Source organism: Rattus norvegicus, chromosome 10 (assembly GCF_036323735.1).
Source record: "Rattus norvegicus strain BN/NHsdMcwi chromosome 10, GRCr8, whole genome shotgun sequence".
Lineage (NCBI taxonomy): Eukaryota > Metazoa > Chordata > Mammalia > Rodentia > Muridae > Rattus > Rattus norvegicus.
The window spans coordinates 63,306,144-63,328,236 of record NC_086028.1 but is presented as its reverse complement, the minus strand read 5'-3'; the positions used below and the strand labels follow the sequence as shown (position 1 = coordinate 63,328,236).

At 50.8% G+C, this 22,093-nt stretch overlaps 1 protein-coding gene and 1 long non-coding RNA gene across 8 annotated transcripts in view; one reads left to right on the top strand and one right to left on the bottom strand.

Annotated features, from left to right (window-relative positions):
- Window positions 1-11,172, bottom strand: part of Sez6 (seizure related 6 homolog) — a 49,669-nt gene extending 38,497 nt beyond the window's left edge. For 6 of the 7 annotated variants that reach the window (XM_063268377.1, XM_006246954.5, XM_063268378.1 and 3 more), the window contains exon 1: window positions 11,040-11,172. In XM_063268377.1, the coding sequence (XP_063124447.1) occupies window positions 11,040-11,094 (55 nt within the window). In that variant the 5' untranslated portion in view covers window positions 11,095-11,172. The remainder of the gene's footprint in view (window positions 1-11,039) is intronic. The other variant, NM_001105754.2, reaches the window with a different exon arrangement.
- LOC134480828 (uncharacterized) lies at window positions 2,382-21,607 on the top strand. The gene is made up of 3 exons (XR_010055691.1): window positions 2,382-5,493; window positions 9,938-19,023; window positions 21,428-21,607. It is a non-coding gene; the product is annotated as an uncharacterized LOC134480828 (long non-coding RNA).
- Window positions 21,608-22,093: the final 486 nt, after the last annotated feature.

The following is a 22,093-nucleotide window of genomic DNA, read 5'->3' as shown; positions in this document are numbered from 1 at the left end:
TGGAGGCCAGAGCCCTGCTTGCCTACTAGTGATTCCTGGGGCTAGGGCCTTAGAACACTGCCCTGAGAGGTAGGGGCTGTTGAATTGGCTCCTCCCCCTGGGACAGGATGGAAGCAGTGGGAGGAGCCTCCTTGTTACCCTTGCCAGTCTAATCCTTCACTTTGTCTGGGCTGCAGCTAACAAGGCAGGGTCTAGGTAGGAACTGAAGCTAGAGTTCCTTTACTCACGGTGGGGGTTTCTCTCCAACAGACCCCTCATCTGTCTGCTACCCCAAGCCTTCTTCTCTGCATAGGACGATGGGCAGGAGACAGAGGAGCTATCCGCAGGTCCCAAGAGCAAGGAGCAGAAAGGTATGGCCCTGAGCTGGGTGAGCAAGTCGCAGCCCTCCAGAGCCAGCCCAGTCATTACCAAAGCATCAGCAGCAAAGACCGTATTTCTCTGAATGGCAAACCTTGGAAATGTCAGCTGGAACAAGAAGGCTGCAGAGGCAGGAACTGTGTCCTCCCTGGAGCCAGGAGCTGGACCATCTCAGTCAGCCCAGAGGCAAAGCTCAGAAACAGGATGGATGACCAAGAGAGAACAATCATTCCCTCCTCCTTCTGCCCACTCCCCAACTCTAGACACCAACCATAGATAAGCCCTTATAGCCGCAAGCACAGCAAAACAGAACCACAAAGTGACAAGGCTGGAGAGCAGCTACCTTCCTGTCCCAGACCAGCATCTCTGGGCTGCCACCTCACTCCTATCCAGTGTTCAAAGGCCAACTCCTGAGGCCATTCCCAGCACTTTTGTTCACCTCTAGGAACTTGGCTCCAATGTCCAAGTGTCCATGACACTAATGAAGGGACTTACCTCGTGCATAAGAGCCAAAGCTACCCCATAACCCAGTCACCTTTGCTCTCTGATGCTTTGTGTGCTGCATCAGGGGGATTACCTATTCAGGAACTGCAGATGAGGAAGAAGATCCTATGCCCAGAACTCCAGAATACCCTGGTCCTCAACACTGAATTGGACTCTAGCTTTCTTTCTCTGGAGGTCACTATAGTCTCTGCTCTTAGCTGTGGAGGCCTTAGCCGAGCCCTGGCTCCAGGGTAGCTCTGCTTTTACCACACTGATGGGGTGTATAGCTTTGAGCTAGACCTAACCTGTCTGGGCCTCTCTGTTTTTTCTTAGCACGTGGTTCTTGGTTTCTTAAGAAGTCTTTAGGTGGGAGGGGGCAGTTACAACATCTCTATTATTGGTGCCCAACTCTAGGAGTTGATAGAGCCTCCTGGTGGGCACAGTGGGGAATTATACTCTGTTATTTGTCACTCTCCTGTATGCTCTGGAGCCCATTTCTTTGTATTTAACTCTTGGTCCGTATTTGCTGAGGACAGGGAGTGAGAATGTATATGTGTGCATATGCATGTTTTCTGTGTGTACATGTTATGAGCACGCATGTTCCTGTATGTGCAAAGGCCAAAGCATGTGTATATGTGAGTGGGGGCACATGCATATGTGTGTGGGCTTGTGGCATGTTTGTGCACATGTGTGCATGCATGTGGGGGGCTCAGGTGGGGTTGGAGGATCCTGAGAGCCCCCCTGAGCACCTGTTCTGGCTCTGGGTCCCTCACTGTTTGCTCACACTATCTGATGCTTCCCATCCTACAGGTGAGAAAGCTTGGTTAGAGAGCCGACCTGTGGGAGATGGTGTAGCCGGGAGGCAGGCCACGGAGTCTGAGGATAGATGCAGAAACAAAAGGTCCCTAAGAGCAAAGACAGGCTGCATCCAGAAGTAGGGCTCTCTCTGAGGGAGCTGGGGCTGTCTCTCTTTTTGGTCCATTGGTTTAGCTCCTGAAACCTCTTTGCTCTGTGCTTTCCCAGCTGAGACTAGTTTCCAGAACCAATGAAGTAGCGATGGGGGTGAGTGCTTCTTCCTTCTGGGTCTGGAGATAATGACTTGATAGTGGCCTTTGGGTAGAATTGAGTCTCAGCTTGGGCCTGAAACCCCTCTAGGAAGTGCCAGAATGATATTAGAGGTCCCTGGATGGGTAGCTTCATTGGACATGCCTCCCTTTCTCTTCCTCTTGACCCTTCAGCCTCCCTCTAGCTCTCCCAGCTCCTGTGGGGGATGCCAGCAGCTCTACCTTACTTCCAGATGACCTAGGGAAGAGTCAGAGAGCTAAGCTCTGCCTTGGGGACTTGGTGAGACGAGGGAGCAGAAGCAGGAGTAACCAGGGCCTTCCTTCAGCCAGTAAGGAAGTTTACCTGACTTGTGTCACCTGTACACTAGCCCAGGCTATCTTTGCCACTATGTTTTTGTGCAACTGAGGGAAAGGATCTCAACTTCTGAGCATCTCAGACTGTGGGACTTTTTAGGCTTGCCCTGTTCCTCCACTTCCACAGAAATCTTCAACAAGGGAGAGGAGAGGCACGGAGTTGCTAAAAATAGCAGCATCTCTGATCTTCCTTGAGGGGGTCAGTGGAGCCCAAGACTGGGGAGAAGGGATGGAGTGGGCTGACAGGAGTGGGGACAGCAGCAACCCGAGCTGAGGCCTTAGGTACATATTCCATATGCCACTGCCCAGAATGCACAGAGGGCACTGACACCCAGGGATAGATGGACAAGCCAGGCAGGCATGCACAGACAAAGCTACCTGCATGTCTAGGCTGCTCCCCCATCCCCAGAATCTTTTTTGTTTTTAAGATTTACTTTATTTTATTTTATATGAGTACACTGTAGCTGTTTTCAGACACACCAGAAGAGGGCATCAGATCCCATTACAGATGGTTGTGAGCCACCATGTGGTTGCTGGGAATTGAACTTAGGACCTCTGGAAGAGCAGTCAGAGCTCTTAACCGCTGAGCCATCTCTCCAGCTCCCACCCCCAGAATCTTAAGGTTGCTGTGCAGGCTCAACCCTCACCCCTCATACCCACCTCCTAACCTCATCTTTGCTTTGACCTTCAAGGTCTCTGCTGAGCTGGATGGAGGAACACCTTGAATTGAGAGAGCTAAACTCCCCCCCCCCTCCGGAGCTGAGGACCGAACCCAGGGCCTTGCGCTTGTTAGGCAAGCGCTCTACCACTGAGCTAAATCCCCAACCCCTAAACTTTCTTTCCCTATCTTTTCACCTTTCTGTTGCTTGAAGCCCAAGACAGGAAAGGCCAAGGGAGGGCCAGAGTCATTATGAGATACAGCATGGTTAAGACTTCAGACACCAGCCAGCAGTCAGAGGCCACATGAGTGTCACCCAGACCTGAGTAATAGGCACAGTGGGGTAGAGAGATAGAAGACTCTATAAGAGCAGTATAGAAAGGGGCTCTGCTAAGAGATAGGCTCTGAATGGGCCACATAGGAGCAAGGAGAAAGCAATCAGGTAAATAAGTGTGCCCATGTGTTTCTTTGTCATGCCTTACTGGAGACTCCCTTCACATTTTTGGCTGGAGATATCAGGGGTACCTTTGAACCTCAAAATGTGACTTCAGTTTCTTTAGCCATCCACAAAATAGGGTGGGTGCCTTGGTGGGAGAGAAACTGCCAGCTGTTGAACCAGATGTTTCAATTCACCAGCACATCTCCTGTCTGGATATAAATAGTTTGTATGACTATGTCTGCAGAGCAGTGTGCCAGGTGAAGACCCTTAAAAGGTCCACAAACCCAGGCTGTCTCTGTGCCACTTAGTCTCATGCTGCAGACCTTGAGCTGATGCTTACCCCCGACTTGAGAGCTCAGCCCTGGCCTGGTTTCTTGGGTCATCGGGTCCGGGCCCTCCAGTGCCTGACTGGTAAAGTGGCCTCCTCTTGGTGCCCTGCATCTCTCGGGCTATCTCTCCTCAAGTAGAGCTTCTAGCCCCTTCCAAGTCCCTACCCTGTCTGATTTCCTTCCCTTTTCTATGCTGTCTACAAAAGAGGTGGGATAGAATCTGGTGCCATGAATTCTCACTGGTACAGGGAGGTGACACAATTCAGCCAAGGGCACACAGACACCAAGAGCCAGCCAGGGTTTAATCGGGGGTCCTGGCTCTCTGATGAGCTCTGTGCTGTTGGAATTTTTCCTGATATACACTGTGGTTCCCCACACTGCTTGATTCCCCTCTCCCTAGGCTCCAGAGACTCCCTAGACACCTGCTGGCTTGTGGGACCCTGGCCAGACACTCAGCAGGTGGCTGCTTAGGGGGACAAAGAGGCTGGTGATCGGCTGCAGAGCTGGGAGGGAGGAGGGAGCAGGAAGAAGCTGAGAGGGCAGCAGTGTAGATGAATCTGGGCTGAGGATGGTGAGAGCAGGAGGAAAACAGCCCGTACATAAGATGTAGAGAAACTCAATGGTTTGGAGCTTTCCTAAATTCTGTTCTGCCTGCCTGATGAGAGGGAGGGAGGGGCCTGATTGTAAAGAGCCTTTGAGGAGGGGATGTGGTGGGGGAGGGGCCTCTGAGGGACACGATGAGGTCATTACCAGGGTATGGCAATTGTGGGTAAGCCTTTAGGGCTACACTTTGCAGGTGGATACCCTCAACTTGGATTATGTGATGTATTTGGTTTGGTGACAAGCAGGAGGAACCCTGTACCATATTTGCGTGTTGAAAGCTCCAACAATACCCAGAAATGGGAAAGTTTCATTATGGTCTGGCCTGGGAACCTCAGAGACTTCCTGGGCCTTCACAGAATGAAACAGTGATTCCCTGCTACAGGTGAGAGACTGAGGTACAGAAATCCGTCTGTCCCTGAAGTTCAGGGTAGTTGGATCCTGTAGGTGTAATTGGTTGTATCTGACCCATTCAATTACTATTAGAGGAGAAAAACAAAACAAAAACAAAATAAATAAAACCCAAAAAAAAACCAACACCCCAAAACAAACAAACACCACAAACAAACAAACAAACAAACAAACAATCAAAAAACTAAAAGTCTCCAGTCTACGTAGAAGCAGTTTGAGCTGATCTTAGTTATTAAGGATGTAACTTGTCTCTAAACTAAGTTTCTTGAGGTCGGGGTTTGTGTCATAGTCTGCTTTTGAGAGGTACTGAATAGAGGGATTGTTGAATAAAGAATGGATGTGTGGGTGAGTGAACAGTTGAGTTCTTGATAGGTCATATTTGCTGGGTAATCAGGAAAGGGGAGGCAGGCGAATGGAAACAGAAGGACAGACCGACATTTGGTAGAGGCAGGACCGGTTATGGCGTGTATGGGGTCTGGGCTTTATTTAGCATCCTTGCTGCAGCTCCTCCCCTCCTCCCAGGCATACTCAGTCTCTGCTCATCTCCTGGCAGGGCCCCTTGTTCCTGCTGGGCTCAGCCAGAACCTCCCACCTCACCCCTTCTCTCCCTGCCAGCCTCCCGGCCAGCAAGGCTGCAGGCTGTGCAGCCAGAGTCTGGGATTGTTGTTGGAGACCTGGCAGGTTTGTTTGCTCCCAAGCCCTCTGAGAAATCTCAACAATCAATGGCCAACAACACTCTGCCCGCAGCTGCAGATTCGATCTTCTCTTCGAAGGGCTGGCGGCCCGGGGGGATTGCAGGTAGGTAGTTGGAAGGAAGCTGGGGAAGGCTTAGGCCTTCCATCTGGGGACTGAGCCTCAGTAGAGGCTGAGGAGGTGGGATAATCCAAGATGCCAAGATTCACCTTTCATTTACCAAGGCTCACAAAGGGCAGAAGTCACCTAAGACAGTGTTTAGTGTTTCAGTTCTTTGCCATTAAGGATAGAGTATATGATAAAGTGTCTGTTACTTGCCACAGTAAAAGACTGAGAGCAGGCATCACCAGGAAACAACTGTCAAGGCCAGAAATGCAATAGAAGAAAGTTACAGAGTATCTATGACTTGAGTCTGTCAGACACTATGAGCTTGAACTTGGTCTATGAAAGGCAGGTAATAGCTTCTATTTCATGGAAATGATATGCAGAGCAATGAGCAAATGTGTTCAAAGCAGTTAGGGAGCCTGGCGTGTATTTGGTCCTCATAAACATTTGCTGTTATTCTGCTGCTCCTATTATTTGAATAGTGGTGTTCTGGGTTCCTATTTGCCTAGGCTACCTCTCTTCCTACGCTGGAAGAGACGGGGCGCTGGCTGGTGCAAGACTTCGCAAAATGGGCAGGTGCTTTGGGGTACCCTCTCTGTTCACTAGCTAGTGACTTGATCTCTCCCAATCTTGTTTTTCCAATCCATAAAGTGGGGGTAGAAACCTCCTACTATGAGAGCATTAAATAGAAAAGGCTTTATCAGTGAAACTCCTGTGGGTAAGGGTGTTCTCTGCGTCCGGCCCTCACATCTCAAACCACGTTTGTACAATGAGCAAATGAATGGTGGACTGAATGGTTGGATGGCTGTACCCCCAACACCTGCTTTTGGTAGGAGTGAGAAAGGTTCAGAGATCCGCACTACTGTGCAGATTACTCTTAGGCCTCTGCTACTCCATTCAAGGGCATATCTGATCTCAGAGCTCCATATTAGTCTCTCCGGGCTGTGTGGTGGTTTCTGAAGCTTGAATGGTTGAGTGCACTCTGGAGCCTCAGTTGTCAAGTTCATACAAGGCTTCCCTCTCAGCCAGATACAAACTGTGGGATGGGGTTTGCAAGGCCGGGCCCGTGCTCTCCTGTGCTGATTTCTACCCGTGCAATTCTTACAGATTTCTTAACATGCATTTGATGTGTGTCGCGTGCTAGGTAGGCCCTGAGTGAGCCACTGGGGATACAAGTAGTGGTGGCCCTAAGGGATGACTGAAGAAAAGCTTTTCCAAATTAGCAACGGCTATTGGCCCCGCCCCCAAAACCACCTAAGGCTGATGGTGTGACAGCTTAATTTGTAGAAGGAAAAATCTAAGTAAAGGCTGTAATTTGCAGGCAGAATAATTGGCCAACTGTTAGGAAAAGGGGGGGGAATCTCAACATACAATCTATGTAAAAATAGTGTACTTGCTACGCAAACTCGGCTTCAAGATGCAGTCCCAGCTGCTCCAGGCCCATGGCCCCATCCTTACCAGGCAGCTGACCCCTAAGCGTTTCCTAAATAGGCTTTCTGGAGTTGCCCAAGGTACAAGGGCTGAGCATGGGGCGAACGAGGTAAACTACTGTTCTTTTTCCTGAGTGGTTGGTCCTGGAAGGAGCTTCAAGCAACCAGGCAAAGGCTCCTGATCCAACAGTCTGGGGAGCAGATGGGGCACCAAACAGACAGTGGGAACATGGACAAGTCCTCTGACCCAAGCTGGAGAACAGGCCATAGAGCAGATGCCTCCTGCCAGTTACTGAAGTGCCAGTCAAGCCAGACTCAAATCGTGAAGTAGATTAACCAGGCTGGCCGAGAGGAAGAAAAAAAAAAAAAACCAAAAAAAAAAAAAACAAATGGCAGGGAGAAGGAAAATCAAGAGTCCAAAAGCTGCTGAGAATTGATGCAGAGACTCCTTTGACCTGGCTGGATTAGTCATCTTTCTGGAATAATGTTGCTTCCTGTTGGAACTGGCCTTGGAGACCTCCCAGCACCTGCTTTCTACCTCTTGGCTGTGGACTAGGGCTGACAGCTTTTCCTCTTCTAGGTGACTCTTATTCATAGCGCTTAAGCCCCTCACAGGTGAAAAACCAGGCTCGGCAACCATGAAACCAAGGAAGTAGAAAGCTGGGCTCTTCCCGTCTGGGCAGCTGAGAGGCTGCCTTACTGAAGTTACCCCTGTCTATTGTTTTCTGTCTGAAGAGGATAATGAACGCTGCCCAAGTAGGGGTGCAAGATTCCTGAGCTGAGAGTCTTCTGGTGGATGGGCTTGGCTTAAGCTAGGAGGGGTGGAGACAAGAAGGACTGGAGGAGGCTGGAGGGGCTGAGAATGGAAGAGAGAGAGGGTAAAGAGGCAGCCTTTCTGACATGCCCCTCTGTTCAGGCAGACATGGGGATGGGAGGATGGAAACCCAGTTTCTAATTAAGCCCAGTCCCATTGTCTTTTTGCTCCCCATTAGTGCCCCACAGCATCCCCAAGGCATTTTAAGATGCCACCCTGCTGAGGCTGGGATGGCCGCCAGGACCTGCCAAGCTTGATTCGCTTAGGCCCATGAGGGGCCAAAAGCCAACTCTGCTCTTCCTCTTGGGCAGTCTCCTCAGAAACCCAGCAGGGATTCCCTGCTTGCTGGTCCACCTCTAGGGCTCTGAGTGCAATCTAAGGTATCTACCAGGAGCCTTTATCCCCAGCAAGATCCCTGATCCTGAAGAACCAGGCTAGAAAGCAGGGAGTGGCAAGGCTTGGGTAGCAGTCCCCAGCAATAAGCCAGCAGAAGCCAGCACCAACCAGAGCTCCACCCCCAAGCAGCAATTTGCATTTTAGGTTAAGTCAGTCCTATGTTAACCCTTGCAGCAGTAGGAATCCTGGAAGCCAAATCCTTCCTTTTTCCCTCCCACACTTTATCCCCCAGCTTCTGGCAGAATAAGCAACTGAGGCCTGCTGTTTCTGCCCCGCCTCCATCTTTCTACCACACTTTCAAGAGAGCTTAGATGGAGCCCTGGGTCCAAGGTCACATAACCATAGAGGCAGCTTCTGTACCTGGAGACTTAATCCCACCCCAGTATTGGCTGCTTTTACCTTCACAATCTCCCCAGGCCACATTCACACATGCAGAGTTTAATTAACTTTATTGATATTCAGAAATTAAGAGAATGACTAAAGGTAATTGCTCATTAAAAATCATTAAACTGACACAACAGGCCTAGGCAGACACAGCTCCTGTTGAACTATCGTCTCTCCCCTACTGTGGCAAGACTTCCCTGGCACTTCCCGTGGGTCGAGAGGAGGCCCCGTAGTATGTAATGCCTATCATACCTGGAACCAGTTATATCTAAGAGGCTGCAAAAGAACTGGGGACTTGAGCCCGTGGGGCGGAGCACTATCCATCCATCTCTTTGGTTTTCAGAGCCTCTTCCTTCCATGGACCACTGAAGGTTGAAGGTTTAGACTGTGGCTGACTGCCTTCTGTGGCTTGAGTCCCTCTTGTGAGCAGAGCTCTGAGGCCCCCCTCCTCCCAGGCTGCCAGGCTGCAGAGATGCATCCCCTGGCTGAAAGTCTCCAGGAACCCGAGATAGCCAAGTGAGCTGCCTCCCAAAGGAGAGGGCTAAGAACCCTAACGACTAACCTCCCATCTATGTTAAATAGGTAGGGGCCTCCTGGTCACCGAGCTCAGGCTTTCTCATATGCCAGGCTAGCCACTGCTTCCAAATCCTCTCCTACCTATAAAACAGGCAGCAAGGCAACCCCATGGCACGGGAGAATCTAATGAATTACAGAAGGACGCTGTCTGGGGACACAGACATCTGGCCAGAGTGGGTAAATTCCTCCCAACATGAACCTCCACACCTCCAATCTGGGCTGGACTCTCAACCATACCAGCTAGCTTTCTTCTTGGAGACCTATGGTCTCCCTCCAACCTGCCAGGAGCTGACTAGCAGAGACTACACCTACACACTAGAGGCTTAACTGATGGATTGTCTCCCAACACTCAGAGCTCCTGAACTGCAGACATCCTGGGACCTGAGGAGTCCAGATCACACAGTCAGACAACAACGCCCATTGCCAGGGAACAAACACAGACTCCGGCCATCCGACGGAAGGAGCTAGCCTGTGTCCAGACCCCAGACAGGTCCTGAATTCAGAGATATCCTTAGATTTCTGGCCCTGAAGATGGGTTTCTCTTCATCCCTTCTCATCCCCGGAGTGGGCTTGTGAAATTCTTCCTCCCAGCAAGGTGAACATATAATTCCAAGTTTTCCTAGTCTTAGGAGGAGCCAGTGTGGGCAGCCAGGTGGGCTAAGCAAAGATGTGGTCTACTTGTGGGTACAGCTAGAGGTTCAAAGATGTGCTTCCCCGCCACCGGGACGGGAGAACAGCGGCTTGCGTCCAAGCCACCCTAGTCTGGCTGTTTCGACCTCCAAACTCTCAGCCTAGGAGGATGGAGCCCGAAGGTTACAATGCTCTCTCCTTCCCTCCTCTACAGCAGACGCTACGAACCATAACCATATGGCGAGGGACTTTGAGTCCCAAGTCAAAGTGCAGTTTCGCGGACCCCAGCAGGCGACCAGTAAAAGCGGAGAATGACTTGAGCATTTGAAGACTCCCGAGATCACTTGGTTCAGACCCTTCCTGCTTCCCATTCCTCTTTCCTCCAAACTCCCTTGCTGCTTACTTCGAGGCCAAGCGTTTCTTGACCGAGACCAATTAAGTTGGGACTTAACTCGGCGTCCGGGGCTGGGGCAAACGGTGAGTTCCGCTAACTAGTCTGCGGCTCCCGGGTCGATAGAACCCGGCATGAAGGCAGAGCTGAAGAAAAGCAGCGCTCCGTGTGTGTGTGTGTGTGTGTGTGTGTGTGTGTGTGTGTGTGTGTGTGTAAGGAAAGAATTTCAGGGAGGGCAGTCAGTCCCAGGACTTCAGATACTGCAGCCCAGAGAAGAGCGAGGGGCTGGGCAGTGGGCTCTCAGGGTCCCCGAATGTATCCCCAGAATTGTGCTCTAGGTTCCAATTCTGACTTGATAGCGTCAAGGCAGGGATAGGTGAGAGACGTCCCAGTCCCGGTCCCACCACCGCCCGACCCAGTTCCTCTGCAGTGAGGATACGAGGGACCCAGAATAAGCGGCAAAGTCGAGCGAAGTTTGGAGAGCAGCAGGGGAGGCAGAGCGGCGGGCTGCCAGCTGGACCGTCCGGACTCCGCACCCGCGACCTGCCGTCCCCCCCCCCCCCCGCAACGCGCCCGGGCGCCCCTAGACGCCTGGAGTGGAGCGAGGGAGCGCGCGGGTGAGCGCGTGTGTGCGGGGAGGGGGTGGCGTGATGAATTGCAGCAGAGAAATCCCATTAGATCCGGGGAGATGATTAAAGGCGAGGTCTCGGCCGGGCGCGAATGGCGGGAGCCGCGGCGGCTTCCCGCCCGTGGAGCTCGCGCCCCGCCCGGCTGGGTCGGCGCCGGGGACAGCGCAGCCGGCGGGACGCGGTGCTTGGGAGGAACAACAGGATGCACAGAGCAAGGCGCCGGGATGGTCCTGCTTTCCTACCCCTGGGAGTCCGCGCCCGCCCCCGTCCTGTGGCCGGACGCCCGGGTCCCTTACCGTGAGCCAGGAGCGCCAGCAGCGAGGGCAGGAGCAGCAGGGCTGCTGGGCGCATGGTGCTGCTTGCGGCCGCGCCCCGGGTTGGGGTCGCGGTAGGGGGACTGGGGACTGGGAGAGGCGTGGGCGCGGGAGGCAGAGCCGGTCCCGGGGAGAGCAGCGGGGCCGCCGCCGCCGCCGCCGCCGCCGCCAGCGCCTGACAGAATCAGCACCACGGCCAGCGCCTGGCGTCGGCGCCCGGGATCGCCGCGCGGGGCTGGGGGCGGGGGCGCAGGAGGAGCGGCTTACCGTAAAGTCTCAAGCAAAGGCGCAGAAGACCCAGCGGCAAGAGCACAGGCTTTCGAGCCCCGGGGAAAGGACTGCCCTGCTAATGTGGCACACACAGCCCCGCCTTCCCGAGCTGCCCACGCCCAGCCAAGCCTACCACCCTCTCCCGGGTTAGTAGTCTACCAAGGTGTTAGGTTCTAGTCGGATTCTCCATTAAAGAGAGCATCCCCTACCCACCTCTCTCTCCACCCCACCTTGGTACCTGACAGCTACAAGGGTAACCTGGAAAGATGCACATCAGTGAGGCAGCTGGTGAGGCCCGCCTGCCCTTGTGGCAGCTCCATCCTGGGCCGATAATGAAGACGGCTTCTGAGCGTACAAAGGACAATAAATTATTACTTTGCGCTCAATAAATGCCAGGGCTCCAGGCAGCTGCATCAGCAGCAAACTGTGCTCACAGAAAAGCTTAATTATCCTGATATTATAGTTAAAAGCCAGTGGCACTTGTGTCCTGGGGAGACATTCTTCACTTGGTAGGAGGCAACCTGGGTCAAGCTGTGGGGTGCTGAAGGCAGCACCCTGGGTCCCCATGTAGCCATGGGTTTCCAGTCCTTGCTTCCTCTGTAGAACAAGAACATTCACAGTAACATAGATCTTTTATGCCAGTACCAACTCTGGTCTTGGAACTGATGGAGAAAATGAATATCAGGGGTCTTTATGGCTGTTTTAGTTGTAAAACTTTATTTGATATTTCTTTTTCAGTGCTAGGAACCAGGGCCTGGCACACGATTTCATACTTGATAGACAGGGGCTCTACCATTGAGCTACACCTTCAGCCCACTAGGATTGTTTCAGATGGAGGAAAACTTGAAGAAGGGGCAGTAACCAAAATAGTTGGAATAGTCAATAGCACAGAAAAATAAGATCCCACAACTCTGTGACCTGAGGAGCTCCCGTAAGCCACGGGCCAACAATAGGCTAGCCAGGGCTGTGCAGAACGTGAGGCTACTATTCAGACCCAAGGGACATGATTAGGCTTGTTATGGGAATTTCAGTGGACTCAATGGGACATAACCATGTGGCTGACGTTAATATCTGTTGAGGAAGAAAGGGCAGCTTAATGTTTAGTTCTTTCCGTGTGAACTTGGGTCAAACCCCCATAATTTGTCCATGGCACTTCCCCCATCTCATCCTGGGAACAAGTGACTTCTGCCCTTAGTTTCATTCCTTGGAGGGCGTTTTGGTCCTTGCAGTCTTCCAGCTTTGCTCCTTTGATTCTCTGTAGATCCTTTTGTGGGCTCTGGGGAGCCATCTTGCTTGTTGTAAAGAATCCCGGGCAGCAGGTGGCCTGTGGAATTATCTGGGGAAGATGCTGGGAGAGGATTTTGGACAGTTGTCTGAAGAACCGGAAGAGAAAGGAGAGTAGCAGAAGGAATGGCAAGTAGGGGAGCCTTTGAAGAGAAGATCAGAAATGAGGAGAAGCCAGGAGAGAGGGGCAGAGGGAAGGGAGGACAAGAATTGCCCACAGAATTGGAGAACAGGCACAGAGGTGACTGACTGAAGTTTGGGAATGGGTGAGTGCCATGAGAGCCTTCCTCACAAACAGGCATCCCAGTGTCCCTCAGGACTACACAGCTCTGGAAAAAGGCAATGAGCCACAAGGCAGGATGAACCTGATCTATCGGGATGGTTCACCCTGACTTAAAGGCTGCTGGACTCCACAGTCTCACTCAACCATCTTGGCAGTAGGGCTCTGGATGAGCTGGGCACTACCTATAAGAAGAAAGGTAAGCAAACTCTCTGGGAACCTGCAACATGACCTTCCTGACTGCTTGGATTACAAGAGAGAGTCCATTGTAGACTGTAATCCCAGAATTCCACTCTGCCCTGAACCCAGAGGATGGGTTTGTACTGCATGCTTAGAATAATAATACAGCTTGCTGTCACTCTTTACTGAAGATACGGTAAATGTGCTTCTGTGGAACAGGTTCCTAGCATAGCTGAGGCAGAACCTGGACCAATCTAGGGAGCAGTAGAGTTTTTTGGTAAGCATCTTTTCTCGTGCCTTTCAAAGGGCCCATTCTTCCTAGACATTGGCATTACCGGTAACGGAGGACAATAAAATGTCCAAGGGGACATCCATCTATATCAAGGCTTACAGTCTGAGAGTTTACTCAGTTCACACACACAACCTGAAAAAGTGACATGGGCCAGTGAGATAGCTCAGTTGGTAAAAGGCACTGGCTGTCAAGTCTAATAACTGGAGTTCTATTCCGCACGCCCACATGGGGAGGGGAGAACCAATTCCTGTAAGTAATTCTCTGGCTTCTGTACAGATACACACACACCACACACACACACACACACACAGACACACACACAGACACACACACACACACACACACACACACACAGAGAGAGAGAGAGAGAGAGAGAGAGAGAGAGAGAGAGAGAGAGAGAGAGAGAGGAGAGACCTGTGATGACCCACAAGGCTCCTTTACTATGTCTACCTAGCTCTTTGCTCTCAGCAGATCCTGTCTAATTTTTCACTGCATTATCTGTTTTGTTGACTTGGTAGTTGCGCGGCCTATGTGCTCTCTACTTAAACCTCGTCCAGTGACTAGTACATCCTAAATGTTCAATGAATGTTGTACATAAATGGGGATGCCTAAAGCCTGAGGCAGGCCACAGATGCAGTATGAAAGCTGTGAAATAGGGAGATGGGGGTGACTTTGCTCTAAGTCAGTGAGGGCTTCACACAGCAGATGGGTGAAACTGTGTTGAATCTGCCCATGTTTCAGTGAATGGAGGAGGGAAGAGGGCAGGGTGGGGGTGTGGTTTATGTAGCCAGCATCATAATGGAAACTGCCAGGTGGCTGAGGTCAGTAAGGAGACTGGTTCTACAGAGCAGAGCTGCCCCTCCTGCCCCCGTAGGAAAGATCGAGGAATGCTGGAGTTACCTGTGACTAGGCTGTAGGTTTTTGATTTAAGTGGCGGATAATGAAGAGATTACTTCGTTACGAAGGTACACAAAGCAGACTATATCAGCCTGGCACCATTTGGGTGAGTTGTGGGCACTGTGGGAAGAACTGTATGTACTTCACTACGAGCCCTGGAGGAAGACTACCACAGACTGAGGTTGAAAGCCGGAGACGGGATTACTAGCCATCTCTGAGACAACAGTGGATCTCTAACTCACATCCCTCAGAAGCTGGCCTCACTTTTCCAATTCTTTTTTTTTTTTTTCTTTTCTTTTTTTTTCGGAGCCGGGGACCGAACCCAGGGCCTTGCACTTGCTAGGCAAGCGCTCTACCACTGAGCTAAATCCCCAACCCCCACTTTTCCAATTCTAAACAACCTGTCAACTCGTGGGATCACAGGGGCATCAGTGACTTATTTTGAAGTCAGCTGGGATGACCCTTGCTCTCTGAGCAAGAAGAGGTGGGCGGTAAAGAAAACCCCAAACCAAGAAAGCCTAGATCCACTCTTCTGTAAGACAGCTTTCAGATCAGAACATCCAAAGGGGTTTTAGGGTTTGGGGGGAGCAGAGGAAGGGGCTGTCACTTCATCCCAGAGACGGTAGGGGCACACAGTCTTCTGGTCACAACCACCATCATCTTTGAACAAGTCTCCAGACTCAGTGGCTTCTGGTACGGCCAGGGATGTCAGGCCTGAGGTCCCGGGTTACCCAAAGTCAATCACCTGAGGCTTCTGGCTCTGAGCATTGGCGCCTACTCCAGGAATGGGACCAGATCTGTGGCAAGAGCCTAGGGTGCCCGGAGACAGCAGCAGAAATCGGTTTGATGTGAGCTACTTTCCATCTCCAAACCCCAGGCCTCCAGCCTGCCCACCACCTCCAGTGGAGGCCTTTGATCCTCTACAGCTCCATAAATGTTTAATGCCACTGGCTGGGCAGAAATGAGGCAGGTGCCGGAGCATGCAGACTGGGGATAGGACTTGAGATCCATCCTGTTGGTGAAATCATTTGCATGCTTGGGAGCCCTGGGATGGGTGGGAGGAGCCCCTCCCCTGCCATGTGGAGGAAGAAGTCTCAGGGTTCAAGTTTGTGGCACTAATAAGTGAAGCTCTTTGAAAACTGCGGTAGGGCTTGAGACTAAAATGTTGTAGAAGCCCAACTCTTTCCCCGCCCCCCAGCCCCCTACCTTTCCACCCCACCCCTACCCCCCCCACTCGGTTTGATTGAAGGAGAAAGATAGAAAGTTAAATGACAATCAAATGCAAATACAGCTCAGCAAACACCACAGCAATTACCAGGCTCAGGAAACACACGGCTTTTGCAGGCAGCAGGGGTTGGCAGTTTGGAAGCAGGGGCCTGTGCAGAGGTGGTGGGCATGGGGCTATTTTAATGGACAGTTAAATAGATGCAAAAACCTCCCATCTAGTTTGCATACATGCTGATGAGTGGAACCCAGGGGCCCAGGGAGGTTATGCTACCTTCACAGCTGCCCGTGGCTTGTTTCAGATGGGAAGGGGCCCTGAGTGCTTGGGAGGCCAAGGCAATTTGAGTGCCTGGCCAGTCTCTTTGGTCCTACGCACAAGCTGGTACTGAAGTATGAGGATTGAAGTGGAAGGGAGCCCATGGGGTCCTCCATGAAAGGGCTCCAGGCACTGGCCTTCCGACAGCCCAGAGGCTCTGGTAAGAGTGGCCTTCTCTTCAATATTTGCATAATGCTTTGCATCTCATTTGAATGCTATTAATTTGGTGTCAGGCTAGGTTGGCACGGGTAAGAAAGAGAACAGCTGGCCTTCTCCCTCCCCTCTGTACCCCAGGGCCTACTCTTCTCATAGCCCTCCCCAGCCTTGGAGAGAGAGGCCTTCACTCCCCACCTCCCTCCCCACCATGTTCCCAGACACACAGAAAGTCTTTTAGGCAAACCAGTTCCTAAAAGCCAAGGCCACCTGGATATGGTGGCCAGTTGAAGAAGGAACAGAAATGGTCCCCAAGAGCACCCTTGCCAGAGCCAAAAGCACCATGGGAGGATGGTGGGGGCTTTTGTCTCCCCAAGTGATCAAGGCAGCTTAGCTTGGAAAGGGTCCAAAGATAATAACCAGGAGAGGGAGGGAACAAAGACAGGTGATCATCCCAGAGAAATATGGAAGGCTCTGGAAATAAAATCCTCTGAACTCAGTAGTCCTGGTGCTTGAACTGACATAAGACGCATCCGCCAGAGGCATGGGTTTATGGTGCTGCTCAGGGGTTGGGACTCAGTACCAGGTTGATGACGATGTAGTAAGGAAATGGGTCACCTGGTGGACTGAGCTCCAGGGAAGGTTGGAGAGGCTTCAGGGTCACCATTTAGATGCCTTTGGTCAATAGGCACCAGGGATTCCATGGTGATCTAGAGATGGTGACAGGAAGTGTCAGGCTTGCCAGTTGGCTAAAACACCCTCTCAAACATCTGAGTTCTGAGATAGGGATGTGGCTCAGTTGGTAGAGTGCCTGCCTAGCATGCATGAATCCCTGGGTTCAATGTCCAGCACTACACATGCTGGGCACGATGCTACAAGCCTCTCATCCCAGTCATCCCTCAGATGGTGGAGGCAGGAGGATCAGAATTCAAGGTCACCCTCAACCATATATCCGATGGGTTATATGCAACCCTGTCTCAAAGCATCCTCCTCGCTACACATTTGAGCTCTTTCTCTGGGGAAGGGGGCGTAGCTAGCATACCCCCCTCAGATACAGAAGTGGTAAGGCCAGCACCACTCGCTTTTGTTGGCACCAGGCAGGAAAGGTTGGTGTTAAAAACACCCCAGCCGGGGTGATCTTACACCTGACCCCATGACACTGTCTCTGATAGGTGCTCAGCCTGAGCCAGGGTGAAGGCAAAAGAGTGTTTGTTCTTATGCCAGAGGCAGGACTGGTGGGGGGTGGGGAGTGGCTTGAAAAAAAAATGTGAGAGAGTAATCATGTTTCCCCTTCCGAGCAAACCCTGGGATGAAGCTTTGCAACTGCAGAAGGCATGGACTTGTAGCTGATTCACGGTTTGCAGAAAGGCCTGAAGTATTTCCTTTTTTAAAAAGATTGCCACATGCATTGAAAGCAAATTTACAATAGATCTGTCTATTCTCCATTTAAAGGAAGTCAGGCCCTGAGTTCAGTGGATATTTTTTTTTCTTCTTCTTTACCTTTAAAAATAATAATAGCACCATTTATCATTTGCTGTTTGAGGGCATTAAGCCCGGGATTTGACGACACCTTCACAACAATCCTATGAGGCAGGTACAAAGCTGTCATTGTCTCCATTGTACAGATAGGGACATTGAGGCCCCAGGAGGCTTGGTGATTCACAGCCACTTAATGCTATAGTTGTGCTATATTGCAAAGGCAGGGAAGAAAGGCGTATGTCAGTGGGCCTTTGTGGAGCGTGGCAGGAGGATCACAGGTTTCTGAGCCTGGACCTCTGCCCAGAGTTCACTTGCAGGGGTCTGGGCCTAGAGGGTCACCCAGGAGCAAGGTCAGGAGGGGAGTTGGTTGGAACAGGTAGGGACGGTTGTTTCTATAATTCATCCCGTGTAGATATCCAATTAAATGGCCAGCACTTAGCTGGGATCCGAATCAGACTTCAAGAGCTCCATGTCTCCAGAGACAGCCCCCAGAAGCATGTGGCTGAATGAGAAGCTGGAGATGTGGCTGTGTGGCAGAGAACAAAGAGCAAAGCTCATGTGGCCTCTAGGTTCCCCATGGGCCTCTCCTCCTGTCTCCGTCTCCATTCACCCTTCACTATAGAGCCCAGCCATTCCTTACTGTCTCAGTCGCTTGTCTACAGAACGAGGAAGCATTTATTGAGCACTCTGTGTATGCCAGGACCACGCTAGCCCTCAAGGAGCTTCCCAGCCTTGGACAGAAGATAGAGTCCTATCAACCATGGCTGTCTCTACAGGGCTCTGGAGGCCCTTGAGACCTAGTGTCTCCCTTGGACCTTATACTCGGGAACAATGGTACATATCGCTTTCAGTGAGATCTTCTATCTAAAGATCTTCCTGTTGTCTAACCCTACTCCTTCCTGCTGTAGAAGTAGCCCACCCCTACAGCCCTTCAGTGTGGGAATGGGTTTCTGTTGCTCCTTTTCCTGGACACTTCCTTTGACTGTCAGCACAGCACTGTCCCAGGAAACCCTAAGTGGAGTGTCAGAAGCATTCGTTCTCCCTCATGATCCCTAAGAAGCCAGCTGCAAGCCTGCCTCCCGCCTCTTCATTTTCTAGGCCGGAATATAGGACACAAATCTCAAATGGTGCTCAATTCTGGCTGTGCGTTCCCATCCCCGACTCCTCTCCTTGAACTACTTGTCCTCTGATTGTGACATCACAATGGTTTCTATGGCAACCAATTGTGAGGTCACTGGTCCTTAAAGCCACAGACTCTGTGGGTCCAGACAATGCCTGGAGAAAAGGAAGGCTATAAAATGCATACCCAAGACTTAGAGATCCCTCTCCCATCAGAAACAGCAGGGCTTCCCAACCTACGAGGGGAGGGCTGTTTCTCCACAGTGGTGACTTGCAAGGACAAAACCTGTGTGTGTGAGAGAGACATTGCTCTCCCAGAGGCTGCAACAACAGGCCCCAGTTCAAGACATCTCAGTCCTGTGCTTGCCTCAGGCATGGTTCAGAGTCTCCACTTCTTCACCTATAAATGGGAAATCACCTGATTTCCAGATATTCATTCAGCAAGAAGACCCATGGGAGGACATGACGTGTGGTTAGTAATCACTGAATGCTTTTTAAGTTCCCTACCTCCTCAGCCCTTAGCCCGGATTTTAAATTTTAACTGTAATCTCATATATATGCTTAAGACAGGATTTCTCTGTGTAGTCTTGGCTGTCCTGGAATTTGCTCTGTAGACCAGGCTGGCCTTGAACTCACAAAGGTCTGCAGATCTGCCCGCCTCTGCCTCCTGAGTGCTGGGATTAAAGGTATGTACCCTCCATCCAACCTGACATTTTATATATAGTTAAGGTGGGTAACATTTGCTTGGCGTTTTTTAAAAGTTATTTTATATGTTGAGTGTTTTGCCTGCATATCTGTGAACCACTTGCATAGCTGGTGTCCATGGAGATCAGAAGAGGGCATCAGATCCCCTGGAACTGGAGTTACATGTGGTTGTGAGCCACCATGTGGGTGCTGGAAATCAAATCTTTGTCATCTAGAGCAGCCAGTGCTCTAAAACAGCCCGTATCATCTGTTCCTTATTGGCTACTATTGCTGCGTGAAGACAAGGTTTAGAGCAAGGTTCAAATCCTGCCTCTGCTACTTTCCAGCTTTAAGCCTTTGACCCAATAGCCATACTTCTGAACCTCAGTGTCCTTGACTGTAAAATGGAAACTAGAAGAAGTATTGTCTAGGCTGAAGGGAGACTGCTTAGACAGCACAGCGGTCAGATCAGTGCAGGGCAATGGTCTTGCAGTCTGCTTGAAGGTCTGCAGCAGGTCAGCTCTGTCTGTCGGAGAGATCCTGCTCCTGCCCAGTCAGTTTACAAGTGTGGTGAGAGGCATCCAGAACTAGGGAGCTGGGACCCTCAGAACAGAACCACAGAGCAGCTGCCTCCACCAGGACTGTCACTGTCCCCTTTCTGGGTCCTCATGGTGCAAGTTTCCTGTCATTGCTACCTGTCTTAGGCTGTGTGCTCTCTGTCCAGGGGCATCACTGACTCACTAATGGGGAAGACCAGGTTAGGGCTTGACACAGAGGCTCAACCATAGTTAAGGTTTAATGAAGGTCAACAACAGACAAGCTAATATTGTCTCTTAATACCCTGGACCAGGCACTGCTCTCAGCATTTTATACAGTCGGTTGCTACAACACTCTGAGATTATTATTATTATTGTTATTATTACTATTACTATTATTATTTATTTTATTACCCATTATTGCTCTTTTGCTTTTGGTGGTACTGGGAATTAAGCAGAGGGCCTCACACATTTTACGCAAGGGCTATGTCTCTGAGTGAGATCTCCAGCCACACTGGTGGTTTTATTTTTGAGTCAGGGTCTGTCTTTATAGCTCAGGCTGGTCTTCGATTTGCAGCAATCTCCCAGGCTTCACCTCCTGGATGCTGGGATTGCAGGATTACAGCTGCGAGCCGCCATGCCCTGCTTCTGTTTTTAAGGGATGACCCTGAGGATGGATCACGTCTATTTATTTATTTTGTGTGTTCATGTCCCTGCCCTGGCGCATGGGTAGCGGTATTTATTATTTTGTATGATCATGTCCCTGCCCTGGTGCCTGGGTAGCGGTCAGAGAACAACTTTGGGAGTTGGTTCTACCGTGTAGATCCCGGGGGTCAAACTCAGGTCGTCAGGCTTGAAGGTGTGACGTGTCTTTACCTACTGGGCCGTCTCACATGCTCTCTGCTTCAAAATAATGAAGCAAGAGAATGAGTGGTTTGCCCAGGGTCACATAGGGAGTATGCAATAATGCTGTTAGTACTTAAACCCATTCACTTATTATTATTATTATTATTATTATTATTATTACTATTATTATTTATTTTTTTATTCGAGACAGGCTTTCTTTGTGTAGCCTTGGCTGTCCTGGAACTTACTCTGTAGACTGGACCTGCCTCTGCCTCCCAAGTCCTGGGATTAAATGTGTGCACTACCACTACCCAGAAATAATAATAATTATTATTCCCATTCCTATTAATATTTTTCTTTTCTTTTTTTCTTTTTTTTTTTTTTGAGACATGTAGACCTGGCTGGCCTGTGATTCTTTATGTAGATCAGGCTGATTTTGAACTCAGCGATTTGTCTGTCTGTCTCTTAAGTTCTGCAGTCACAGGCTCCCCCTCCCAGCCCCCCTTTAGATAAGGGTTTCGTGTATCCTAGGCTGGCCCTGAAGCTGTTGTTTACTGACTTCAGATTGTCCTGCTTCTGCAACCGGAGTTACCGGGATTGCAGGTGTTCACCACCACGCCGGCCCGTGAGGTGGGAGGGTTTCACGCTTGCTAGGCAGACACTTACCAACTGGGCTTCAGCCCATTTGAACCCTCACACTTTGTCCCTCCTTTACCCCACAGCCCATAGCCCCTGCCTGTCCATTTGGCCATAGCTGCCCTGGCTCTCTCTCAGCTCTCCCTCTTACCTCCTCTCCTGATCTTGTTCCAGTGCAGCTCAAAGAATGCAGGTACTCCAGTCCCTCGCTGCAGCCACCAGCCTCCCCCTTCCCTCAAGGAAAGCTTTAGGCTGTCGCCACCACAGCAGGAGCCACCACCAGATCCATTGCTTATTTCAAGTCCTCCTAAAGCTTGTTGAGTTCTTAACTTATTAAAGATAAGCACATGGAAATGGGGAGCAAATCTCTTTATTTATGACATAATCTCCAGCCCAGAAAAGCGGCAGGAACAGTGTTGCCTATATTAGGGAACCAATAGGAAAAAAATCAATTAGATCCGCCACAGCGTTTCGCTACTAGCTCGCTTCTGGTGTTTTCTCTTAGGGCTGGTCATGGGGGTCTCTGTAGTGGTTGAGCTGGAGGAGAGGAGAGCTTGGTAGGAACGGGGTAGAAGAGATGTCACAGGAGACCACTGTAGGGCAGGCTGTTAGGCAGACGGGAAGCTTCTCCATCCATCCTTACCTTCATCACCCAGACCTCAGCCAGGAAGTCTTTATATTGATTTAACTTCAGTGTTTCTTGCTGTGACTTCTAGAGTTCTGTGGGGTAGGGGCTGGGGGTCAGTTGTTATTCTTTGCTCCTTGTAAATGAACCCCACGAATGATCACACTTCTTCTGTGTGAGGGTGGGGTTCTCTATAGGACCAATATGCTGAATAG